Below are 26,569 nucleotides of genomic sequence, written 5' to 3'. Positions count from 1 at the left end.
TCGGGTTGGAATCAGCTATATCAAGCCAAAACAAACTGGTATCAATGGTTCGGATCTAAGGCAAATCAGAAACTCATATAATTAAGTAATAACTTTATCTAGTCTCTCTCTCACACTCTCAACTCTTTTCTCATGTTTTTCTCTCAATGCATCCCTCCTTCCAAATCTAATGATGTCAAGCAATGCCATAGATCAATAATTGGTAAAGATGATTGTGCCAAAGGCACGTGCCATAGCGATCCCCAATCAGCACGCTCTTGCCACACCTTTGGCACACTTTGAATAAATCATTTAGGGTATTTACAAGATATTTTTTGTCTTTGGCATGATAATTCTTAGCATTTTATTTGAATATATATTTATATATTAAAACCTACATTAAAGTCTTTTGTCCTTAGATCATTTTGGGAATTTACGCCAAAAACACAATTTATTTTTTTATTGTCACTCAGGCCCATTTTCAGTTTTCTTTGTAGATGAGCCATTCCCTTTATTTTTTCTAAGTTTGGCCTTCTATCATTTAGTGCTCATTAAATACTGATAGGACAATATAAGAATAGAGAGAAGTGACATATACTCTTTTTCATTTTCTCCTTTTCTTCTACTTCTTTTTCTTCTTCTTCTTCTTTAACTGCTTCTTCTTTAATCTCTTAATCCATCTTTTTTTTCTATGCCAGTCTCTCTAATCGCTCTTTAATTAATAAAGTAAGAGATTAATCAGAAATAGTGGTGCAATAATTAAAATTAATGAGAGAATAATTATCTCAGCACTAATTCTAATTAATCTCTTATTTTATTAATTAAAAAATGATTAGATGACTTGTATAGAAAAATAATAATTAAGAGATGGGAGAAGAAACAACAATAGCAGAATAAGAAAATAAAATATTAACAACTTTCGCACATATAATAACTTCCGCACATATATTAATAACTTTCGTTATTTTTTCTATACACTATAGAATTTACAACAAAAAATAGGTGCACAAAGCAACAAAACTATTATAACATCACAAAATATATAAGAGTCTATAGTAACTAACAAATAAATGAGTGACAAAAAACTCTAGTTCCATCACAAAATACAATAAAGAGTTCAATAGGTAACTTCATTCTTCGGTGGGTGTCTTCTTGTTCTCATTCCATTCATCTTTAAATACTAATCTTGGCTACTTCTAATATTCCATCACCATCAAAATTATCAAATCCATCTCTCCTTGTGTCCCACATTTTGGTTTCTCCTTCCAAGTATTCTTTAGAATTTATTGATAAAAGGTGAAGATTACTATGTACAAATACTAAATCTTTAGCTCGTTGTGAAATTATCTTGTTTCTTTTCATTGAAATTATCTTGTTTCTTTTCGTTGTGGAAACTTTTATACAGTGCTACACGATTTGAATCCTCTCCAATCCATTTTGAATTATAATACCTATTAAAATGATTTACAGAATATGATTATCAAATTAGTAAAAAAATAGATAGTCATATAAAAGAAGGATGATAATCACCTTGAATTTAAAAAATGTGGTAAGAAGTGGAATGGTGTATTACCTTTGTCTAACCTATCGACTAGAAATCTTATACACCACCGAATAAAAAGAGACTCCTCGCTTTCCATCTTCTATTCATACCTATAAATGATTGTCTTAACACATTTTATTATTAATGATTGTCTTAACACGTTTTATTATTGTATCCCACATTTCATATATCATATACAAACAAGGTGTATCAGTATCTGCAAATCTCAACATGTTATAAAGAGGCTCTGTGAAAGCAAGTATATAGTTAATTTTATCCCACCAAATGTCACGAAGAATTCATCCTTTAACAAACTGTCTTACCCAAATCATCATCTCTATAAGAACTCAATCTACCACTGATCACCATTGATTGAAAGCCTTGTTTGATTATCCTGAATCTCTTTCAGCATTATAAATACTGAGGCAAAGCGAGTGTTTACAATGGCAAGCATCTTCAAATTCATTAAAAATGGTCAACCTCATTGAATGTTGCATGATAAAAATTTTGATGCATATCACATCTTCCACTACTGAAATCCAGTTCCACTCGTCAAAAACAATTTTATTCACCTTAATATTATTCGCTACACATACTTTTTAAAATAGGGTTAGGAGTATGAACTATACATAGGGTCTAAAAAATATTTGGAAATTGATCCTAAAGTATCATCCTTGCTGCCTTGCAAATAGGAGGAGCATTGTCAATTATTACCTGAATTACATTTTGAGACCCCACTTCTTCAATGACTTCACTAATCAACGTAGAAACTAAAAAAAAAATTCCTTATACTCTCCTTCACAATTAAAAGCCTTCAAGAACATAAGGTTACTCTCAGTTACAGCTGAAAGTTTATGAAAGGTTTTCTCTATGCATCACTTCATTCATCACATACAATAGTAAGCCCTTTCACCCTCCATATGCTCTTGATATGTTCTAACCATCCCTGAATATACAATCTTTCTTGTTGAAGGAGCGTAGTTCTCAGTATATTGTATCCAGGAGGCAAATACCTTAAAGGTACATTATTTGCTACAAATGAATAGGCGCTAACATAAAAATGGTTCCTTGCTAAATGAAAAGGCAACCCTATTGAGTAAAACATCATTGCAATCCATAGTGCAATTGGTTACACACATTAAAGTTAAATGCCTTTTCCATAGCTGTTATTACTCTTCTTTGGCTCTCCCTTTCTTAATGTTTTTGTCATAACCAAATCTTGGATATGTAAAACTACTAGATGATGAAACTTGGATACCTTTCGGCAAAGGAACTAGCTTGGGCATTGCAATTTTTATTCTCAATTCAGCCTCCACAATTTTTTTCATTTTCATCATACGTTGGTCATTCACTTTTAGGCAAACCTTAGTTCCATGTCCAATTAGTCTCATCAAATGTGTTTTTACCCAATATTATATTCCCTTATAAACTTGCTAACAACAATTGCATTAAAAATTTAAATTGCCTCCGCCTTATCTTAAGTTTTGTAATTTAGTTACATAATCATACAATGGAGCACTATCATCTACATTATCATTATTCGCACTTCCACTAGCTCTACTAAATTCCAAACTTCGGTTGTTCATTGTTTCTCCTATCATTGCATTCACTATAATATTAAAATAAAATAATTAACAAAATAAATGTCACCCACTAACTGTGTTAGAACTGAAAAAAAAATGAGAGTAAAGGGTTGCACGTGTATTAACATTGTCACAACCCGAAATCGAAATCATAACCGGCCATGTACCTTAATACGCTTGAGATACACAAAACTTTACTAGTACTTCCTAAGTATACAATGACAACAAGAATAAATAAAAAGAATTTACTTTATTTAATTTAAATTTTTATTATTATTTATTATTAAAGATAGTGATTTTTAGCACGTTGACTAAAGATTAAAAATTTCAGTTGTCTTACTTAGACTCAGGTGAATAAGTTTACTCACATATTTATTCATATTATACTTTGTACCTTTTATCAGACCATATATTTCTTTGTGTGCAAATTTATTTATCTGTGCAAATTTATTTATTACATTTTCTATGCAATTTAATTATTATAATTCAATGCATCGCTATAATTTGTGTAAATTACAAATTTTAGTAGTAAATAATATAACTAGTATTGGTATGACTTAGATAATAGTCCTAGTATAAATCACTTGCAATTTCCCATAGTGACTCAAATCTAACTGAAAGTCCAGAAAAAAGCCTTAGTTCTACTCACTATGATAACTTTCTTAGGCAACTTTATCGAGGCTACAAAATAGTCCTAAGATAGATCGAAAGGCTTACTGAGGTGACTCTAATCTCTCTCAACAGTTAGTGAAAAAGACATGATGTATTTGTCACATAGTAACACCTCTTAATGATTCTTACCAGATCAGTTACGAGGAAAAGACTCAAGCGTTATCTCGATATAGCTTCTAATTGATGTGGATCCACAAGGTATACTCGAGTGTTATCTTGATGTAGCTTCTAGTTGATGTGGATCCATAGGGTATAAACTCATTTGAGACAAATGACATTATTATTTTTTAGAATAATTTTAATATGTTGAAACTGAGCACGTTATCAGTTATGATTTTCTATTATTAATATTGTCATTATATTAAAAGCGTGCTTAGTAGAAATTGTCATTTTATATCACTGAATTTAGATTTTTTTTTCACATAAATTTTAGATTGTTGGCTCATGGATTTTTGCTCTTCTAATATTTTAAGTAATGGTCAGCGTAGCGACTCAGCGAGATGCATCAGGACCCTACCTTCACTTAGGACCTACCTATTTACCTTTCCATTCCTTTCATCTTATGTTTTAAACTATTTGTTAATTCAATTCATTTAGAAACACATCAATCATGACATTGTTTATTTTCATTACATTTAATTTTAAATTAAATAAAGCAAATTCTTTTTATTTCTTCTTGTCATTGTATACTTAAGAGGTATTAGTAAGGTTTCGTGTATTTTAAGCGTATTGAAGTACATGGTCGGTTATGATTCCAATTTCGAGTTGTGGCAAACTGTATTTACTATTTAGATAAAAATAAAATAAAAATTAATGTGACCCAACTAAATCATGGAATTACTGTTTAAATAAAACTAACATAGAATTAAACAATCAATAAATTAACTCACACTCTCATAGTTACTATAAATACTATTTAAATAATACTAAAATAAAATTTAAATAAATCACTAACTCAGTGTGTTTAAATCACTAAATAAAACTAAACTTTAAATTGGTATCACTATTCAATGTTATAGTGACATATAAAGAAAAAAAACCCCACCTACACCATTAATCAAAATAAAAATCCACCTACCCACCCCATCTACCCACTCCTCAACTCAGCTAGAGAGAGCCCTTTGCAAGAGTGCAGAGTGTCAATGTCAGGAGAAGAGGAGCTTCATTGTCGGTAGCGAGAGCGTTGTCATCGAGAGAGGAGGAACTTGTCGACGGAAGAGTCGTCGAGGGAGGAGATCGGAGGTAGGCTACAACTTGGGAATTTTCTGGTTTTAGGGTGAATTTGTGGGTTTTAGAGATTGGATTATAGTTTTACAGGCTATTGGGTTAGGGGAAGGAAACAAACCCTAAACCAAAATCTGTTACCTACGATGTGTCCACAGCATGTCCAATTTTCCTTTAATTATTAGATACTCGTCGGCATATCCAATACATGTCGATGGCTTATCAGCCAGATGTATGTGTCCTTGATGCGGACACTGCCACGACACTCATTTTGCGTGTCCGTGCTTTGGAGCACCTAGTTGAACATAGTTAATCTAACATGTTCCTATTTAATTTTGACTCAATTTGTATGAATTTAACATATTAGTTTCAGATTTTTTTTTTTTTACTTTGAGAGAAATCTAATCATGCTAAAACTGCAGCAAAATATTACAAAATTTGGGCTCAAATCAATTCATATGAAATTAATCTAATATATTCCAATACTAATTTTGACGCAATTTGACATTAATTTTTATTTTTAAAAATATAGGAAGACTTGTGGAGCAATCAAATTTTTTTTCTTTGATTTCTACATTTTTAAAGAGTATTTTTCATAGATTTAACACCAAATACTAAATCTGTGAAGAAAGACCCTTACAAATAATACAACCCAAATTAGTATGTGAAGTGTAAATAAATTTTAAAAAAAAAAAAAGAATACGTGTAGACCAATATGGGTTGGCACAAAACTGTGCCGGTCTAGCACACACCGTGCCGATCAGCAAGGGTCGACACACCTTGGCATAAGGTTGTGCCAGTAGCACAATTCGTGTTGGGTGCCAATACTCCATTGGCATAAGGATTCGAGTTTCGGCCGATCCCGAGTGGGATCGGCCGAAACGGATCGGGATCGGCTAAACCGGTTTCGGCCTGCTGCAGGTGGCTGCAGAAGACAGCTGTCAGCTGCTGCTAACAACTATTGCTGTCAGCAGCAGCTAGAGAGAGAGAGGGAGAGAGAGGAAGGGAGAGTGAGGGAGAGAAAAGGAGAGAGAGAGAGAGAGAGAGAGAGGGGAAAAAGCAAGAGAGAGGGAAAAAGCAAGAGAGAGGGAAAAAGCAAGAGAGAGAGAGAAAATGAAAGAGAGAGTGAGGGAGAAGGAAAGATTAAAAAAAAGGGTATGAGAGAGGAAAAAAGGAAGAGAGAGTGAGAGAGGGAAAAAGCAAGAGAGAGAAAATGGAAGAGAGAGTGAGGGAGAAAGAAAGATTAAAAAAAAGGGTATGAGAGAGAGGAAAAAAGGAAGAGAAAGTGAGGGAGAGGGAAAGATTAAAAAAAAAGTTGAGAAAGAGAGAGAAAAAGATAAAAAAAAAAGAATGTGGGAGAAAATGAATTTTTTACTTTTTAGGCTTTATATGTGAGCAATTATTATTTCTTATTTTCTTATAATTTTTTCTAAATTTTTAAAAATTTCTCTAATATTTTTAATAATATTTAGAATTTTATTTAATTAAAATAGTCCGATCCGATACAGGCGGCCGATACGGCCGATACGTATCGTTTTTTCGGACGGCCGATCCCGATCCCGATACCGATTTTTGGAACCTTGCGGTCAGCACAGGGCATGCCGACTAGTACAACAATCATTGAACTGATTACTTTCTAATTTCTACTACTCAGAGCATTCCCAGCATTCCCAAATTCAATGGATAATCCTATAGATAACTATAGGATTTGTAAAATGCATGAAGGACATAATTTAGAAAAGTTGAATTATGTGATGCTTGGAAAGAATTCTTGTAGGCTTGTAGCATGTCCAAAAGCAAACACTTGAATTGAATGTGAATTCAAAATAATAAAAGGAAAAGAATGTGCAATATAGACGGCTTTATAGCATAAACATATTGTGCTAGATACTTAGTTTGTATATCATCCCTTTGTCAGACTTAGTAAATAATTCGGAGCCCTCCACAAATGCACTTAAGAATTATTATACGTCTCAAAATAGTAAAGATAACAATGAGAAGGCTACAAATGATAATTTTACTTTTTTTCCTGCATCAGAACACAACAGAACATGTTGTAGAAGCTTCTAATGTACATTATATATGGTAATTACTGAGAAAACAAACAAAAAGAGGAAGCAAGAAAGACAGAAAAATCCATTCCTTATGATGGGTTCAATATCATTCTCAGTTCAGAAAATCAGCATTCTAGTGCACCACAGATCAAAAGGAAGGCTAGCTTACGCAAGATCCCCTCCGATAAGAAGCAAATCTCCACGAGGAAGCTTACACATGGAGCCATGAACTTTTAGCTGAATGAAAGGTTGGGCCAAAAGTCGAGCCACTGCATAGGATGAATTTCCACCATCACCAGTATCAGCAATGAAGTCAAACCACATATCTTCTCTTTCATCAAAATGATCATACAAAAGATCGTGATTTTTAGCTTCATCTGGAACCTTGTTCATTGCGGCCTTACAGGAGAATGTAGAAGATTAGAAGAGGGACAAGAGAAAATACAGTCTCAAAGTATGAGTAATGAGTATAGTCACGGCTCACGAGATATTGAAAATCACTAGAAGCAAAGTATTTTCAAACATTTACTGAAAAATATATATGAAAATGGGATTTGCTGATCTTTATTTTTTGATAATGTCAATAATCATCTGGTTATTACGGTAGGTACAATAAGTTATAGGAATCAAGTTATTCTACTAAGCAAAGTGGGAAACATAAAGTTCAGGGTAAGGAAAAATAACTTCAATGGAACTAATAGAAGCATATACAGGCTTGAGGTGATATATTCTAGCAGCTAACCTGCATCATGCGCATATCAAATCGGCCAAGGAAAAGTGTTACAGATACCAAGAGATCAAATACTGTCTTAAATAAATCAGCTGATGTCCTGTATCATGCAAATGAATGAAGATGTAAGCATATTTTCTAATCTGATCAAACTTCAATAGTTACTAGAATACCTACCCAGAATACCAAGGAACCATATCCAAGAAATCAGGTTTCATCTGTTTTTGCAATTTTTCATGCTCCGATAATGATGAAGGGTGAGTTAGAGCCCATCTGTAAGGTTCAGAATGCATTACTAAAAGTATATTGAGACAAGGAAAGATCAGACTGAGCTGCATGCAACACTCAGCAAGCATGAAAAAACAACCAGACTGGACAGGATAATTGGACAGGTGAACTACCAGACCAACTACTAGGCCAGTTTGGTTTCATCAATGAACCCAAGAAGTCATTGAACTGACAAACAATGTACAACCTGGCAGTTAATGTAGCCAAGCGGATTGTTAGAGAACCAGTTGGTTTCTTCATACTCTCTCAAAGACCTAAGTGCCCTTACTATATTCATTAAGAGTTCTCCTTATCCTATAAGCATTTTGGTCTTGAAGGATTAGATCTCCTTAAGAACACCAGCCCTCTGTAAGTTAAAATAACACATCTATGAATATAAAAACTAAATAGCTAAAACTTACAAATCCATGAACATGTTAACATAGGATTGATTACATTACTATTAGATCATTGCTAGACATGTTGATGGTTTTGAAAAGGTTAAGATAAATTTGTTAGCATGAGCAACTAGTTCCTTCTCTTTAGTTACATCCTTTACATTCACATTAAGCCTTAGTATTAATAAGTGATATAAGCAAATCTGTCAAGTAATGCACTCAAGTGTTTATGATTAGTTAGAAAAGGGTTCAGTAGCTGAAGACATCATATATTGTGAAGTAGTGTTAGAAAATGGTTCAGTGTCAAATAGAGTGAATCTAATAGTATAATTTGATCTAATTAATGTGAATTAGTCTAATAAAATTTACATACAATATATATTATATCATATATAAGTATTTTTAAAAAATTTATATTAAAAATACTAGACCATGTTGTCATCTATTTTGGCACCTGCCTTCAGCCTAGGCACAAGGCATAGGGTGACTGTCTGTAATCCGTAATCACCTTTCAATACACTACTCAGAAATACCCTACCCAATCCAAAACTACTCTTACCAAAATATCTTACCCAAGAAATATTATCCAAGCTAAGAAACTAGATTGAAAAATTGTCGAATCCAAGTTGTTCCATCTTGCTTTAAGATTAGATGTTGGAGAAGATGAAAACCATTGTGTTCTAAAAAATAGATAGAGGCATTTATGGCATTATAGAAAACAATTGTTTCCAGTGAAAGAAATATTTCCATCTACCCAAATGGTAGTATTAAGCTAACCCAAGTTGTTTTCTATGCATATTTGGTAAAAGAAGGCTCAATTTGCAAATATTGAAAATACACCCGTACACCGCAAATAGATGAAAAAGCAAGATATTAAATGCAATTTTCCCTTAAGAAATTACATATTATATATGTTTTTTTTATTTTTACATAGATTAATGCTCCGACTGGTTGACTCAGTGGTTGAACTACTGAACCAGTGACCCCGGCATCTAACTAGGTTAACGTCTGTTTTAGTTCTAACAGCTATGTTGAAAATTCCCTACATTGAAATTTCCAAATTGTCAGAAAAAGATGATCTAGTGGACAAGCTCTGGCAAAGCAAAGACTATAGAGAGCAGGATGTACTTTTCCCTGTTGTTATTTTGATGACTCAAACTTGTGACAACAGTGCTTATTGAGTTCACATCTTTTCAAGGAACTTGACATGCTAAAGATAATATAGCAAAGCATATGCAGAGAATTATGCATACCCTGATGACCGCTCCACAACGTAGTTAGCCATGTAAAGGCCAATGAAAGTTGCCCATAATGAATATAGGGGAGAAATTTCATCTGAAGGACCAGCACAGGATCCACTGCAGACTAACTGGAGAGTTGCATGATCAGAGCAATAAAAGAAAATTATATGGGTATATCGGTAAAAAAATTATAGGGCTTCAAATGCAAAGAAGAATAAGAGAAATAAAGAATCACAAGAAAGAAAGGAAGAAATCAAATCAAATCAAAGGTAACATCATACCTCCCCATAGATGACCCATTTAGACAAAAGCGGATAATCATTAGCAGATCCAACCGGGGCAAACCAAGATGAACATATCTGATCTTTCAACTGATACATATGAAGAAATCTTGATATCCAAGTGTTGCCATCTTCATTTTCCCAAAGTGAAAACAAGTAAGTAATGGAATTCCTCCGGTCAAAAGATTTTTCTCTCTGTAGAGCACGATTACCACAGTGACTATAGAATACACAACATGCTATACTTATCACCTGCATAAGATGAAAGAAAGCAACCAGTCATGGAGAATTTTGACAAATAAATGTAGTTCTATTCCCCTAGTACCCGAAAAGCCTCAAACATATGTAACAAACTTACAGTGCAATTCTGAATGATAGCCAATATTTCTGGTATCTTTCCCGCCACACGAGCTACTAGCCCAATGTACCAAAGGCCAAGAAATACAATATGAAAAGCAATAAGAAAAAGGACAGATGAAACATATATTGTTAGAAATAAAGAAAGATTCATCCTCATGTCAACCCCCATTGACTGAAAACTGGGAAGATGATATAAAGATGCCACAAATATCCAAGCGACGTACCTGCATATATTTAATATTTATTTTACATAACAATGCTTTATTTCCTTCGAATGATTAAATATCAGTTGCTTCCAAAATATCAGTATGGAAACAACATTAAGGTAGGTTCAGAAAAATTACTCACCAACGGTTAAAGTTTGAATAACTTGGTTTAATTGTCTTCCCCAAAAATGGTGATGAGAAGAAATAAAAGAAACCAATCAAGCAAAGGTACATGGACCACCACTTTATGTTGTTGTCCAGCTTCTGTATAAGGGTATGCATATTGTCGGATGAGATGAAGAAAAGACATCCAACTATTACAGCAGTCATAATATGCCTTGAATGTTCATGAGGATAAGGGTATGTATGTGTCAAGATCGTCCTAACCCTCTCTATTTTAAGGGTGTCCAACAATGGACTAGCAGTCTGTTTGTCAGAACCCATCCAGAAATCTCTAGCAGTTCATAATACTATTAAACTCAATAAAGGTACGAAGTAAGCTCTATCTTCGCCAGACAGGAAACTTCAATATGCATATAATCTGCATAGATATAGTCAAATATGTGATGATGTTAGTTCACGGAGTCTTTGATTGGGAAAGGAACACATATATCTTTAAAACAGACAAGATGGAGCTAGAATAAGTTCGTGAAAGGAACTCTTAATGTCATAGCTTAAATGATAACAGAATATTAAACAAGTTAACTAGGAAGACAAGGTTCAGCGCCTCTATAATAGTAACACAGACCTCCAACCTCAACACGGGTGACACCTCTTCTCTCCACCACTTCATTGTGCAAACTAATGATAAAGGTTTCATAATTTAGGCTTATTCTACCAAAGAAAACCAAAGTAGGAAGGAGAAAAAAAATCGTGGTGAGGATTTGCCTCTCATAATTTAGCTGCACCACTTCAATTCACTACCTTCTACATTTCAAAGATAAAAACAAAGCCTTGGACTCCTCTTTCTCCAATCTAACATTGGAGTTGTTGATGACAGAGGTCGAGCTACCATCATCATCTAGGGCATTTTCCAACAATATGATGGTTGCTATGCAATAAATTAAATGGATGGGAGAGCTGTAACAGAAATGGTAGATTTCCAGGACTGTCAACCTGATATCAACTCTCTAAATACTTGCTTTATGTCTTTTTCTGTTTTCTGGTATTTTCAGGTTAATTTCAAGGCCATTAGCTGTTGGGTCTGCTTTTTAATTTGGTTTGGCCTAGTTGGGTCATGGTTTACTTAGGGTTTTATGTTGGCACTATAATAGTTAAAGACATTGTGTTTAAAGAGTTTTGATGAAATAAAGACGGCTTAAGCTTCTCCAAGGGTTTCAGGAAATGTAGGGTCTTTTTCTGTAGATCTACTATCTTCTTTCATTCCTTATGTGTCCTTCGATATCTCCAGGACATCGCAACTTCATTGAAAGCCCAATCTCAGATATCTTGATCCAAACATTGTCGGCTTCCAGATCTGATCCTTCAGATTAGATTTCAAATTTCATCTTTAACTCCAGTTTCAGCACAGGCTTACAATCCTGGATCAGATTTCTTCTTTCCATTGTTTCAGATCAAGAGATGAGTATAACGATTGGTAACATCTTTCAAGACCTCATATTTAACTTCTTATTCTTAGATCAATTATTGCTGGTAGATTGATCCCTTGCGTTGACATATATGTTCTCACATTAACCTTTTATTACAATAGCATTTGCTGGAATTTTTTAAAACCTATCAATTTTCTGCACCAGAACCTATAAAATTGACTATTTGTTACTCTTAATCTACTTCTTTATTAGTGTTTTTATTTCAATTATGAGTGAAGGACCCTATTTAGTGAAAGTTTCCATGCTTCCAATGATCAAGTCAATCTCTTGAAACCGAGACACATTGCTTATGACCATAAATTTTAACAGTTTCATATGTTTATTTAGAGAATTTCTATTTTACTAGCTTCTCTTTATTTAAATTGTTCATTTGTTGAATTCTCTCAGTTTAGACACTTACATATTTGAGGTTATTTGAGATCATTTAAATCTTCGAGTCACTTAGTCAAATTTGGATTTAGTGTTTACTATTTAAGGAAAAGTTTGACGAAGCTATAACTCTAAACCATGAAGAATTAGATGTCATGGAAAGAAACATAGTTGACATATGAGTTCAGATATATCTCATGGATATTCAACTTTTATGATTTACATGATGTTCCTTTTCTGTCTACCCAAATTGGGTGACTTCTAGGGCTATCTAATTATATAGCATTCTAATATTCTATTAGACAAAAGAAATTGCTCAAAACCTTACTTTTCCACCATTATTCTCTATTTTCTTGGTCTCTTCTCTAATTTGTAGCATCACAGTGTGGAAGATTTGTGGAATTCACCTCCTCTCCTTTCAGATTATGTACTGATCTAATTCTTGCATCCATCCTAAGCAAATAAACTCCAAACCCTTCACATGTTTTCAGTAAACAAGAATGCAGCAAAGGGAGGACATGTCATATAAAAAGCATTGAATAAAGTAATACCTCCAGTAATAGTTTCGTCATGTAGCAAAGAGATCAACTTGGGAATTAAAAGAAGAGACAAGCAAGATCGATCCACACCTTCTCTGAACTTAAAGGTTTGTTAGTTTTAGTTATGAAACTTTTAACAAGGATGAGGTTTATTGACCAGTACTGCTGCATGAATCAACTTGGGAATGAGCAAAAGAGAAAAGCGAGATGTATCCGCACTTTTTCTGAACTTAAAGGTTTGTTAGTTTCTATAATGAAACCTTTTAATGGGGCTGGTGTAGTGCCTGTACTACTGAACAAATCTCTGCTTGGTCTCTAGTAGCATTTCATTCATTAGCTCCACATTGTTCATGACACATAGTTGAATACCTCCTTTTTCTAAGTTGTAATCTCACTTCTTATACCCTAAATTAGTGGGTTAATATTGTAAAGTGGCTAACAAATAGAAAACTTTGTTCAAAGCGATCAAGGTATGTTAATTCAAGGTAAATGATGAGATTAGGATTAATGATTTGACTAACTTAATCAATGATGATAAAGATATAATAATCGGAATGAGTGTCTTAATAGGATAAGGATGTTATCCAAAAAACTCTTCAGTGGTCCTAGAAGCTTCCTTTTAAGATTGTCACATGCTTGACATTTATAAAATAAATTTTAAAAAAAAAACTTATGTAGATGTCTTAACGAACAGTCAAGTACATTCAAACTGGACAAAAGTTACAAAACTAAGGATTGAGAGTTTCCACACAAAAAAAGTGCTCAGATATATGAGCAACTAAAATTCAGTGTATGCCCAACAGAATGCAAGTACACTCAAATGCCACAACATTAATTAGCCATTGCCAGGAACATAAAAACGTTGTAATTTTCCACAAGCATAGCAAGCCAAAAATAACTCCAAGTGCACTTCCATTTTCACTAGAATGACAACAGGCATTACTCTCTACCATCATTTTGCTTTTAACGTTCTTCAATCAAACATTACTATCAATTAATAACCCCAACCGCTCACCTTTTTCACAACATTGATCCACCAAGTAAAGAAAACCCAAGAAACAAGACCCACAAAGAAATTAATCCAAGAGACCAAGAGAGAGATTGACAAAATGAAACCTTTAAACAGAAAGGCGAAGAAAGAGATACCGGACTACAAGGGGGCAGAGACGAAAGAGAGCGGAGTTTGGGGGCAGAGACGAAAGAGAGCGGAGTTTGGGATCAGAAGGGGTTGCGTTGGCATCTGAAATGTTGGGGGAGGGAAGAAACGGCATATTCCCCAAAACAGACGCACCCACCTTTGCTCCTTTTTGCCAGGAAATTATATTTTTAATTTGAAGAAATTACATTTTACCACCGACCCGATTAAGCTTAAATTTATTTTACACTTGAAGAGCTTCATTTGTGTAAGTTTAACCCCTGTGATTAGATCCAAATTATAACCATTACTTTTTTTCTTCGTATTTGATTAAATCACACCTCAAATGATAATTAGACTTAAAATTATAGAGAATTTGAATAAACAATTTAAGGTGTTTAATATTGATCCGATTTCAGATAATAAAAATATAACATAAACATCTACCTATTTAATATATTTATCATATTATTGTTATCTAAAATATAATTAGTACTATTTTAAATGTCTTAAAAAAGTATTATCTAATTCTCTACAATTTTATATTTAATAAGTATCTTTAAATTCAGTCAGTCTAAGAAGTGATATAAATTTTATAGTTATACTTTCGTTTCAACCACAAAGGATTGAAATGATATAAATAAAATTATATTGGAGTTAAATGTAATTTTGTTTTCTTTTATTTATCTTTGCTTTCAAATTTTTTCAGTTCCGTTCTGCGTCCCTGAAAATGTGCGTTGCTCTTTCCTAGTTTCCGATAAAAGTGCGAATTATTTTCGAAATAACAGCCTACATTTTACTGTATTTACCTTCAGTTTTGAACTAATTATGATTTCACCCTTCTTTTCGTATAATTTCATAGTGCACCCTAACCTGGCCCAATCTCTAACAACATTTACAAATGGATATCTAAAAAAGAATATTCTGTTAAGATACTACGTTTACCTTTTAAAATATTTTTCTCTGCAATAACTTATATGTACTAATAGCATCAAAAGTACAATATTAATAAACTAATATGTCATCAAATAAATATATGAAAGTGTAAATATTTTAGTATCATTAATAATCTCATTTTTAAATAAAATAAAATATAATTCTCCATGTAGAATAGAATTGTATTACTGTTCACTACAAAAATAATATTAAAATATTTTTTGTTATAAGCACTAAATATGTAGGACTAAACTTTAAAGAAATAGAAATATTAATAAACAGTTTTTACAAAAATACTTCTATATTGTTTTAGCCCTTTAGGTAATATATTAGAAGGAATTCATATCACTCTTCTTTATAATAATAAAAATATTATACCTGTTTACTCTAAAATATCGTTAATGTACGAAAAATAGATATTTTAACATTATTAATATATTTAAGTATTTTATAAGATAAAATGTATTTTGTATAAACTTTTTATAATGGTCGAATATATAATTAGAAGATTTAAGGTATCCATAAAAAGAAGAACCGGCTTGATCTGATTCGTAGTGATTGAGATTTAGGTCTACACGGGATTTCGGATCCTTAGATGGAGGCACGGATTCCTAGGTATAGGATGGAGATGATGATAGAGGGAAGGGTGAGTAGTTGATGGAAGTAGCTCAACAATAGATAATGGTGGTGGTGGTTTATAGATACGGAAACAATAGATGGTTAAAGATTATGATTGGCCTAGGTAAAAATCGTATGGAAGGTGGAGATGGTTAAGATAAAGAGATGAAGGGAGAGAAGTAGGCCTACCCTATGGGAGTAGGAGGATCAGCAGAAGAGGGAGATTAAAAGTTAAACGAAACCGTGCCAACAGAAGAGGTGGCACTAGTTGGTAAAGGAGGAGGAGGAAAATGTAGAGGCCGATGGCCTGATGTGATTCAGACTAGATTTGATCACCTCAAAAGACATTAGGCTTGATAGATAAAGTCTAGTTATCTTATTTATTATTCTTATGTAGTTTAGTCAAAGTCTTAGTATGTTAGAATTTTATTTAATTAGCTAAATTCAGCTCTGCATAGTTTTAGGAAAATATTCACATAATATTTTACAGATTATTAGAATAATATCAAACTAGTTGGATAAAATCGCCAACCTCCATATCTACAAGTTTTCAATTCATGACTTCTCTAGATTCAGAATCTATATGTGAAAAAATAAAGGGTTAATCCGAGAAGATAAGGAAGAGTGGTTTAATTAAATTTGTTTTAGACTTTTTGATTTAATCTTTATAAATAGGTCCTTATGGCTTGCATCATAGGCATGGAATGAAAGATTAATTAGCTTTTGCCCTAGCATCTGATACACTTAATTAGAGTCTTTTCTTATTGCATTAGTTATTTATTTTTATTAAAATAAATTTTCTATAAGTCACATTCGAATGCGATTGGAGGCGCGTTCAAAAACCTTTGTGAACGCCTACATCATGTTTGCATCGACAGAAAACTTCTTTTGTGCATTTGAACAAGGAGATCAATAGAGAGCACATAGACAAAAGAAGACTCAATCCATGATAATCCTAATCGAGAGGTCGATTCCCTTGAGGCAGCCACGCTAGGACCGAGTCAACCAACGTCCATGGGTGTGAACATAAGCTTGGTAGATAAACTTAGGGGCATGTTCCAGACATTGCTACATAGGGTGGACGCAATGCAGAATAATCATAATGCCTTGAAGGAATATGTCATGAACTGATCAGCTTTGTCATCTCATCGACGAAGATTGGTGTCTCAAGAAGGACCAGCAGTGGGACCACACCGAACCGATACCCCACAAATCCAGGTATGATATGTTAATGTCAATGATCATCTATTACCTATTCATAAACATCATCTCCCACCTCCGATACACAACCCAAGGCCAGCGGTGGTGGAACCCGAGAGACGTGCGGCAATGTTGTAGATCTGTGGAGGTTGATGATCTTATTCAATTGGTTTGATATTATTCATACGTCTATAGAATATTCTGTTAATATTTTCTCAAAACTATGCAGAGCTGGATTTAGCTAATTAAATAAAATCATAACCTACTAAGGCTCTAACTAAGCAAATAAGATAACTAGACTCAATCCATTGAGCCAATGTTCCCATGATGTGATCTGATCTGACCTAAATCACATCAAAATGGTCCAATCAAACTCACTAATTCATTTATTAACCAAACAATGACTTAGGTTAGAAAGTATCTTAAGAGTACTTTTGTATCTTTATTGATCGAGTTAAATAAATAATATTACAGTTAAAAGTAGTTAGTTAAAATATCAGTACAATGTTTTTTTTTCTGAAAGAAGGTCCATAGACCGTTGCCATACATCTAGAAAGGATTACAAGTGGCAAGAAGTTATTCATTTGTCCAAAGGTTAGAAGACTCTCTACAAATGGCTTGCTTGGCCAAATTGTGTGCGTAGACATTGTTACTTCTGCTGGTAAACCCTAATTTGAGCTAAAGGTTCCTTTCTAGCAGAAGTTTATAGTAAAGGACTACATGATAGATCTCCTAGTCTGGATTTGGCTCCAGAGAGTTGATCCAATTGACTGAAGTTTGACTATCACTAAACAACCATGCTTCGATTCTCAACAAGAGCTGGCAGAACTCCAAAAGGCTAGCTAGAATGGCCTAGCTTCCCCTATTAACAGACTTGGGCAGTGGCTAGGATACACTAACTTTGCTAGAGGAGAACATGGAGAGCCAGGCCCGATGATTATGCCGATGCCACTTCGAAGACTGTTGCACCAAGCAGCATCGACTCAACCTACGTAGTAGAATGTGGGTGCCTCTAATCTGAAGAGTTGAGCTAGTCGCCAAAAAAGCTCGAGAATAAGATGTTTGGGCTAAAGACTACCTCTCTTGGTGAGGTGTTTTTGTTTTTAAGGTATTTGTCTTTGTCGATTTTGTAACTCGATCCTTCCTTATTCTTTATAATTCTTATTTAACACCATAATATTATTTTGAACTAATATCGACCAAATTACTAAAATACCATCACCACTATTTTTCCTCCTCTTTGCCCCTCTTCTGATGAAGACATGGGTAATTTAGATATTTATAAATTATTTCATACATGATAATAGAATATTTCTTTGCTGGTACTATTTAAATTAACCGAGGGTGTTAAATAAAAAGTATAAGGAAAAAGTAAGGGTTGGGTTACAAATATCTTAAAGACAATGTGTGAATCACAAAATTTTTAAAATATAGGGTGTGATTTATAAAATTTTATTATTTTTAAACACCTTCTTGCATCTTGTTTTCTAGATGGACAACGGGATGGAGAAGCAATATCCTTAGCCTGAAAGTTAGAGTAGAGAGATAGGATCCAATCTACTAGAAAAGGGGTTGATATAAGATCCTCAATCCAAGATAACAGGAGAGCCATGCCGCCCTTGCAAAAGAGCAACTTAGGAGGTTGTGGTCAACTGTTTCACTGTCAGCAAAGCACATTCAGCAAACTTCATCAACCTCTTAGATCCCATGGTGGAGAATTGACCTTGTAGGAATAGCACTGACCAAGCAACGCCATAAAAAGATTAAAACTCTTGGCAAGACAAGTTTATTCTGCTAGATAATGGACCAAAGTTTTCTGGAAGTGCTCTCTGATGAATAATGAGCCACTCCCCATGAGAGATAGCTTCAAAAGTTGCTTCGGCTAAGAACTTTATTGGCCTAGCTGGCACCTAGAAGAGGTTGTCTAGCATGAGGGTTGATTGGGGACTAATGAAGGTGTTGAGAATAAGCAAGGCCGCTAGCACCGGAAAGATACTAGAGATAAGTGGCTGATTCTAGCTACCATCGCAAATGAGGTCACTTACTTTGCTTTATAAAGATGGGGAGGTGGATATTCTAAGATAAGACTGTAGGTAGCCAAGGATCATTGAGGATCGAAATGGACCTACCATCCCCCATTGATACGATCTCCCATGGATTAGGTCTGATCTATCTCGCTTTCAAATATGGGCAGGATCTTGCATGGAAATTTAGAAGGAGATTCTTGAAGATATAGTCGTCAGATCAATGTGAAATTTTAATAGGTAGCTTTGGAAAAGAGCTTTCTAATGAATCTAATTTTAGGTGAATCGGACAGCGAGATCCGGAGATATCTTCGGATAAGTGGGCAAATGTTAGGCAGTTTTATCTGCAAGTTTCAAACTAGAACATGATTGTGGATCCGTAGATGGAGGCACGGAATCCTAGGTGGAATATGGAGGTGGTAGACCGGTGGTAATGGGTGGCACTGGCAAGGAAGGTGATAAGGAAGGATTATGGATGGTGAAAATGGTTAAGGCAAAGTTAGAGGGAGATTTGAAGAAGGGGGAGCAGTGGGCCGCCCCTAAGGGACTAGGGTGAGTGGTCGGTCGAGGGAGGCTAGAGGCGGTGGAGCGGTGGGATGAGGGAATGAGAGAGAAGGAGAGGAAGAAGATTAGGGCAAAAACTCAATTCATTAATCATCCCCTTTTTGGTTGCCATCCACACCTTAAGAGGCTAACCAAACAACTAAAAAATAACAATTATTAACCTTAGAAATAGTAGATTTTTGCCAATCGCGTTCGAACGGGGTCGAATGCGTTCGAACGCATAAGTTGCATTCTCTATCGATACGAACGTATGCAGGCATTCGCACGTGGGCATTCGAACGGGGTTGAGCGCATTCGAAAACACAGTTTTCGTTCTTTGTATTTGTGAACGCCTGTAGACGTTCGCAAGCGCGTTCGAATGCACCCACCTGCATTTGAATGCAACCTACAAAAATCTTATTTTTCTTTAAATAAAATACTAACACAATAAGAAAAAGACACCCATAAGGTGTATCCATGCTCAAAACGACATTGGTGAAGTTTGAATCGTATAAATCCACCATGCTTTTGCCACTTTGTCCTCAAGGTGTAAAATTGGGGAGACAATCCATGATATCTCACTCGAGCTCCCAAGTAAACTTGTCAGTGGGCTTGCCTAGCCACTCGATCAACACTTATGTCTCCAATTTGGATCCATGGCGTCGCCTCCTACAGCTTAAGACTTGGACCAGTTCAGCTAGGTTATTTTCCTCTATTGGTTCGGGTAAGGCCGAACCCACCACATGATTAAGCCCGATTTGGGCCTTTAATGCCGACACATGGAAGCCCCAATGGACCCGTGTTCCTTTAGGTAGTTCCAACCGGTAAGCTATTGGATTGATTCGTTGTAGCACTTGATACGGCCCATAGCACTTGTGACTCAGCTTCTGGTTCAAAATTGGCCTCAATGTGGATTGCCGATACGGTTGGGCTCGAACGAACACCAATTGACCCATCTCAAACTCACGCTCACGCTGGCCCTTGTCATGAGTCTGCTTCATGAAGTTTTGAGCTGATGTTAGGTGAATCTTGAGTCGTCTTAAGGTTTCATCTCGGTCCACAAGTTCCAAGTCGAGCTTGGTCCGATCCGACGCTGCAAGTCTATCGTAGGCACGCAAAACAGGGGGAGTGCATCCATAAACTGCCTCAAACGCCCGATCGCATTCGAACACACTTTTTGTGTTCTCTGTTTTTGTGAACTTATGCAAGCATTGGCAAATGTGTTCGAACGCGACCTATAAAAAATTTATTTTAATAAAAATAAATAACTAATGTAATAAGAAAAGACTCTAACTAGGTGTATCAACCCACCACGCTTCCCCCACCTTGCCCTCAAGGTGTAAAATCGGGGAAACGTTCCAAGATGTCTGTCTCTAACTCCCATGTCGCCTCATCGGATGACTTACCAAGCCACTCAACTAGGACCTCCATCTCTAATCTGGTACCATGATGTCGTCAGTGCCTAGCAAGTACACGAACTGGTTCCACGATCTCTATCTCCTCCAATGGCTTCGGTAGAACAAATCCAACGACCTAATGATCTCCAATTCACTCCCTTAGTAATGAAAAATGGAAGACAAGATGTACTCTCGTGATAGGCTTTGATACCACTTGATAGGCTCTGTTACCAATTGATAGGCTCTGATACCAAATGATAGGATCTAGAACCAAAGGTAGGCTACGCTAAGATTCCTTTAAGATCTGAATTTATTATAGGAATCAGTGCATGCAAATTATGAAACTAATTGGGTTGGATTCGTAACTTCCTAATATACAACTTTTGTACTTATGCCCTTCATAGATTCAAACTATAGCAGAGACAAAAATATGAAATAAAGTATGTGATGGTGGTGGTGACGGGTGGAGTGGATCTTTGGGTTATAGATGGGTATGGAGATGAGGGTGGATTGTGGAAGTGATTAAGGGAAGTAGATGAAGGGAACGAAGTGGTCGAGACCCCGAAGAGGAGTGGCTCGATAGTTGAGAGAGATTAGAAGCGATGAGAAACCTTGCCAACGGTAGAGGTGGAAGGATGGTAAAGAGGGAGGAGGGAGGAGTCTAGAGAGAAGAAAGGAGGCAAGAAATCAATAATCCAATAGCATAATGAAGTTGGTTACCATCCACATATTTATAGAGGCTAGCCAACAAGTTCTAAAACAATGTAAAACCCTAATTCTAGAGGATTCTCGTTGATCGCGTTCGAATGCACCCAATCCCGTTCGAATGCACTAAAAAAAGCCCCCTTCTTTGAATTTGCGAACGCGACACAAGCGTTCGAACTAGCCCGACCGCGTTCGAATGCGGGCATTCACAAGGGCGTTCAAACGCGACTGTACCTGTGTTCGAACACGACCTATAGGAATTTTATTTTAATGAAAATAAACACCTAATGCAATAAGAAAAGATCTTAACTAAGTGTATTATCTCGACTCTTCAAGCAACTCCAAACGATATGCAACTGGATCGATATGCTTTGACACCTGAAATAGACCGAAGTAGCGATGTGCTAACTTTTGGTTTTGCATCGGACTCAAGGTCACCTATCGATACGGTTGCACTCTTAAGAACACCCAACTGCCAATGTCGAACTCCTGCTCCCGATGACTGCGATCTGTTACGATCCTTCCTCGGCTATAGGCTCTGATACCAGATTGATACGAACCCTCTTTTGGTGCTATGGCTCTGATTCAAGATTAATACGATCTTGCACGGAACTTTGAGATCAGATCCCGAAATATCCCGCCGTTGGATCGCTGTGAAATTTTGATATGTTGTAGGCCCGGAAAAGAGATTTCCAACGGATCTAGTTTCAGGCGAATCGGAGATGGGGATCTCGAAATATCGTTCGTTTAGTGGACGAACGTCAGGATACTCTGTTTTTGGATTCCGTGGATGAAGGCACGAAATCTTGGGTAATGGTGGATTGTGGAGGGCCGGTGTTGATGGGGTGGCACCGGTGTAAAAGTGATGGTGGAAGGGTTATGGATGATGGAAAGGTTAGGGATAGCGATGGATAAATTGGAAGAAGGGGGAGAAGAGGGCCACTCCTAAGGGACTAGGGTGATTGGCCTGTCGAGGGAGATTAGAAGCGGCGTTGCCGGGGAGATTGAGGGAACGAGAGCGAAGAAGATGAAGGAGGCAAGGCAAACTCAATTCTCAATATTCAATAATAATTTTGGTTGCCCTACACATACTTTTATAGGCTAACCAACAACTCAATCTTATCCTAAAACACAATCTTATCCTAAAACTCAATCTTATCCTAAAACACAATCTTATCCTAAAACTCAATCTTATCCTAAAACTCAATCCAAACTCGAGACGACGTCGGTGAAGTCCGAATCGTATCAATCCACCACGCTTCCGCAACCTTGTCCTCAAGGTTTGAAATTTGGGAAGCGATCCATGATGTCTGTCTCTAGCTCCCATGTAGACTCGTCAGTAGGTTTGCCCAGCCACTCAATCAGCACTTCAGTCTGTAATCTGGATCCTTGGCGTCTTCTCCTACGACTTAGGACTCGAACCGGCTCATTGGAGCCATCTTCCTCCATTGGTTCGGGTAAGGTCGAACCCACTACATGGTTAGGCCCGATCTGGGCCTTCAATGCCGAGACATGGAAGACGGGATGTATCCTGGTTCCTTCAGGTAGGTCCAATCGGTAAGCTACTGGACCGATTCGTTGTAGCACTCGGTACGGACCATAGTACTTGTATCCCAACTTTTGGTTCAAAATTGGCCTCAATGTGGATTGTCGATACGGTTGAGCTCGAACGAACACCAATTGATCCACCTCAAATTCTCGCTCACGTCTGCCTTTGTCATGCGTTTGCTTCATGCGGTTTTGTGCTGTGGCTAGGTGAGTCTTGAGCCGTCTCAATGTTTCATCTCGATCAGCAAGCTCCAAGTCAAGCTCAGTCCTATCCGTCGCCGCGAGTCTATCGTAGGCACGCAAGACAGGGGGAGTGCGCCCATAAACCGCCTCAAATGGGGTCATGCCAATGCTTGAGTGATGAGCGGTATTGTATGACCACTCAGCCCAGGGAAGAAATTTGACCCAATCCTTTGGTCGATCCGCCACAAAGCATCGCAAGTATTGCTCTAGTCCACGATTCACCACCTCGGTTTGGCCATCCGTCTCGGGGTGATAAGCTGAACTAAGATTGATTTGAGTCCCTTGCAATCTGAAGAACTCGGACCAAAACTCACTTATGAAGATGCGATCCCGGTCTGACACGATCGTCCTAGGCATCCCATGCAAGCGTGCCACTTCCCGAACAAAAATTTCAGCAACCCTTTTTGCTGAAAACGGGTGAGACAATGTTATGAAATGTGCGTACTTGCTCAGTCTATCCACCACAACAAACACCACCGATTGTCCTCGAACTTCCGGCAGCCCCTCGATGAAGTCCATGGAGATATCCTCCCAAATACGCTCTGGTATCGGTAGTGGTTGCAGTAGCCCGCTAGGCTTGAGTGCCTCCGATTTGACTCGTTGGCAGATTTGACATTCACGCACATACTTCTTCACGTCCGTCTTCATCCCAGTCCAAGTACAGTTTTGGGCCAGCCGCTTGTAAGTACGTAATACCCCTTCATGACCTGCTATAGGAGTATCATGGAAGTGTGCCATCAATAGCCTCCGTAGCTCTTCGTTTCGGGGTACCTTAATTCGCCCGTGCTCTAGTACTAACCCATTGCGCTCCTCGTGCTCGGGGTTGCTTGAGGGGTTCTCTCTCAACTCCTCCATGAGTCGGACCAGATCACTATCCTCTGCACTGGCTCTTCGTAGATCTGAAAAGAAAGGAAAAGTGGGTGCCGAGAAAGAAGCGAGCTCCCTTTCTTTTGAAAGTTCAAGCAGCGGTTTACTTCCATCCAACAACACTCTCTGATCATCTCTCCAAAAGGTCAATGTGAGGCTTATAAAATCAAAGGTCACGGGCCCCAAGCTCCGAAGCCATTGGGTCCCTAAAACAATATCGGCACCTTGCAAGGCCAATGGATAAAGATCCAATGTGAAAGTTTGGCCTTGCACCTTCAATTCTGCACCTCCACAAATAGAATCTGCTCGCAAGGTGGTGCCATCTCCAATCGTCACATCGAACCCTTCCGTGGGTTCCGACTCGAGCCCAATCTTCCTAAGGAGCCTCATGTCAATGAAGTTGTGGGTGGACCCAGTGTCAATCAAGATTCTCACTGTGGTTTTCTTGATTACACCGTTCACCCGCAAGGTCTTTGGCGCGGCTGTCCCCGAATAGGCGTCGAGGGAGATTTCGGCCTTCGTGTCCTCCACGTGTTGTTGCTCCTCAACTTCTTCTCCTCGATGTCCAGCCACATCTGCACCTTCAGCTGCCATGGGTGGAAGATCGTGGCCTTTTCCTTTGAGTTGTAGCTTGGCAGGGAGCTGCAACGTCATCACCGGTGACGAAGCTGTCGTGGTCGACTGTCGATTGACCGAGGAGAATGGTAGAAGATCGCTGGAGGCCATATGCGATTTCTTCTTAGTTGCCGACTCACGGTGGTTGCAAAGGGAGCTGGTGAAAGGCCGCCCAAGTGTCGAAATTCGCGGTTTCGGATCATCTCCTTCACCACCGATGAGGATTCCTGATGAGGGATATCCAGCGACCAGGTGTGGCGTAGCCAGCACTTCGCGGTTTGTCGACGAGGTCTCCGGTGCATGGGAAGATGTGGAGGTTCCGAGGGCTGCTACAATGGTTGAGGATCTCATTGTAGCCGGTGGCAGTTCGTTGCGGCTGACCATAGGTCGAGGTGTAGAATCTCGCTCTTGCTGGATAGCCGAACTTTCCCCTATTTTTGTGATGAACGGGGAGGCCGTGGAGGATGTTGGGTATGTTGTGGAGGGTTCCCAATGCTGTCTTGTGATTGCCTTGCTTGTTGAAAAAGGTTTCGTCCATGCCCGTATTTCCTGCATCATCTCCATCATTATTTGCTTGTTGATGGCAATCTGTTTGGAAATAGACCCCAACATGGATAGAACGCTAGGTTCTTCCGTATTCCTATTAGATCGAGTGATCGTCATTGGAAGCGCTTGTCCGAGGAACGGTGGCTCTGATACCAGCTTGTTACGATCCTTCCTCGGCTATAGGCTCTGATACCAGATTGATACGAACCCTCTTTTGGTGCTATGGCTCTGATTCAAGATTAATACGATCTTGCACGGAACTTTGAGATCAGATCCCGAAATATCCCGCCGTTGGATCGCTGTGAAATTTTGATATGTTGTAGGCCCGGAAAAGAGCTTTCCAACGGATCTAGTTTCAGGCGAATCGGAGATGGGGATCTCGAAATATCGTTCGTTTAGTGGACGAACGTCAGGATACTCTGTTTTTGGATTCCGTGGATGAAGGCACGAAATCTTGGGTAATGGTGGATTGTGGAGGGCCGGTGTTGATGGGGTGGCACCGGTGTAAAAGTGATGGTGGAAGGGTTATGGATGATGGAAAGGTTAGGGATAGCGATGGATAAATTGGAAGAAGGGGGAGAAGAGGGCCACTCCTAAGGGACTAGGGTGATTGGCCTGTCGAGGGAGATTAGAAGCGGCGTTGCCGGGGAGATTGAGGGAACGAGAGCGAAGAAGATGAAGGAGGCAAGGCAAACTCAATTCTCAATATTCAATAATAATTTTGGTTGCCCTACACATACTTTTATAGGCTAACCAACAACTCAATCTTATCCTAAAACACAATCTTATCCTAAAACTCAATCTTATCCTAAAACACAATCTTATCCTAAAACTCAATCTTATCCTAAAACTCAATCCAAACTCGAGACGACGTCGGTGAAGTCCGAATCGTATCACGATCATAAACTTACTTCATACAGTTTTGAGCAAGTTTAAGATGGGCACGCAACCTCTTCAATGTGGCATCTCTATCCATCAAAGCTAAGTCCACCTCCATATGATCTATAGATGCCATTGGGTCATAGACACGTAATGTCGGAGCCGAGCGCCCATACAACACCTCAAATAGAATCATGCCAATACTGCTGTGGTGGGCGGTGTTGTAAGACCACTTCGCCCATGGTAAGAACTCCAAC

General features: G+C 37.4%; 2 protein-coding genes across 6 annotated transcripts in view; both read right to left on the bottom strand.

Moving 5' to 3' along the window:
• Nucleotides 1-14,343, bottom strand: part of LOC140763990 (uncharacterized) — a 48,826-nt gene extending 34,483 nt beyond the window's left edge. The window contains exons 1-9 of one of the 5 annotated variants that reach the window (XM_073102426.1): nucleotides 14,203-14,343; nucleotides 10,926-11,079; nucleotides 10,681-10,802; nucleotides 10,331-10,556; nucleotides 9,973-10,224; nucleotides 9,704-9,819; nucleotides 7,963-8,058; nucleotides 7,798-7,885; nucleotides 7,225-7,454 (exon numbers count right to left, since the gene is read on the bottom strand). In XM_073102426.1, the coding sequence (XP_072958527.1) occupies nucleotides 7,225-7,454; nucleotides 7,798-7,885; nucleotides 7,963-8,058; nucleotides 9,704-9,819; nucleotides 9,973-10,224; nucleotides 10,331-10,556; nucleotides 10,681-10,802; nucleotides 10,926-10,982 (1,187 nt within the window). In that variant the 5' untranslated portion in view covers nucleotides 10,983-11,079; nucleotides 14,203-14,343. The other 4 variants (XM_073102403.1, XM_073102410.1, XM_073102395.1 and 1 more) reach the window with 4 other exon arrangements.
• Nucleotides 14,344-22,765: 8,422 nt separating this feature from the next.
• LOC140762924 (uncharacterized) lies at nucleotides 22,766-26,067 on the bottom strand. The gene has a single exon (XM_073100913.1). It carries the CDS (start codon nucleotides 25,548-25,550, stop codon nucleotides 22,890-22,892), a length of 2,661 nt encoding a protein of 886 aa, XP_072957014.1. The 5' UTR covers nucleotides 25,551-26,067; the 3' UTR covers nucleotides 22,766-22,889.
• Nucleotides 26,068-26,569: the final 502 nt, after the last annotated feature.

This window comes from Typha angustifolia, chromosome 1 (genome assembly GCF_048772165.1).
Source record: "Typha angustifolia cultivar Huaian chromosome 1, ASM4877216v1, whole genome shotgun sequence".
Classification (NCBI taxonomy): Eukaryota; Viridiplantae; Streptophyta; class Magnoliopsida; order Poales; family Typhaceae; genus Typha; species Typha angustifolia.
Note: the sequence above shows the minus strand (reverse complement) of the source record. Positions and strands in the feature narration are given on the sequence as shown.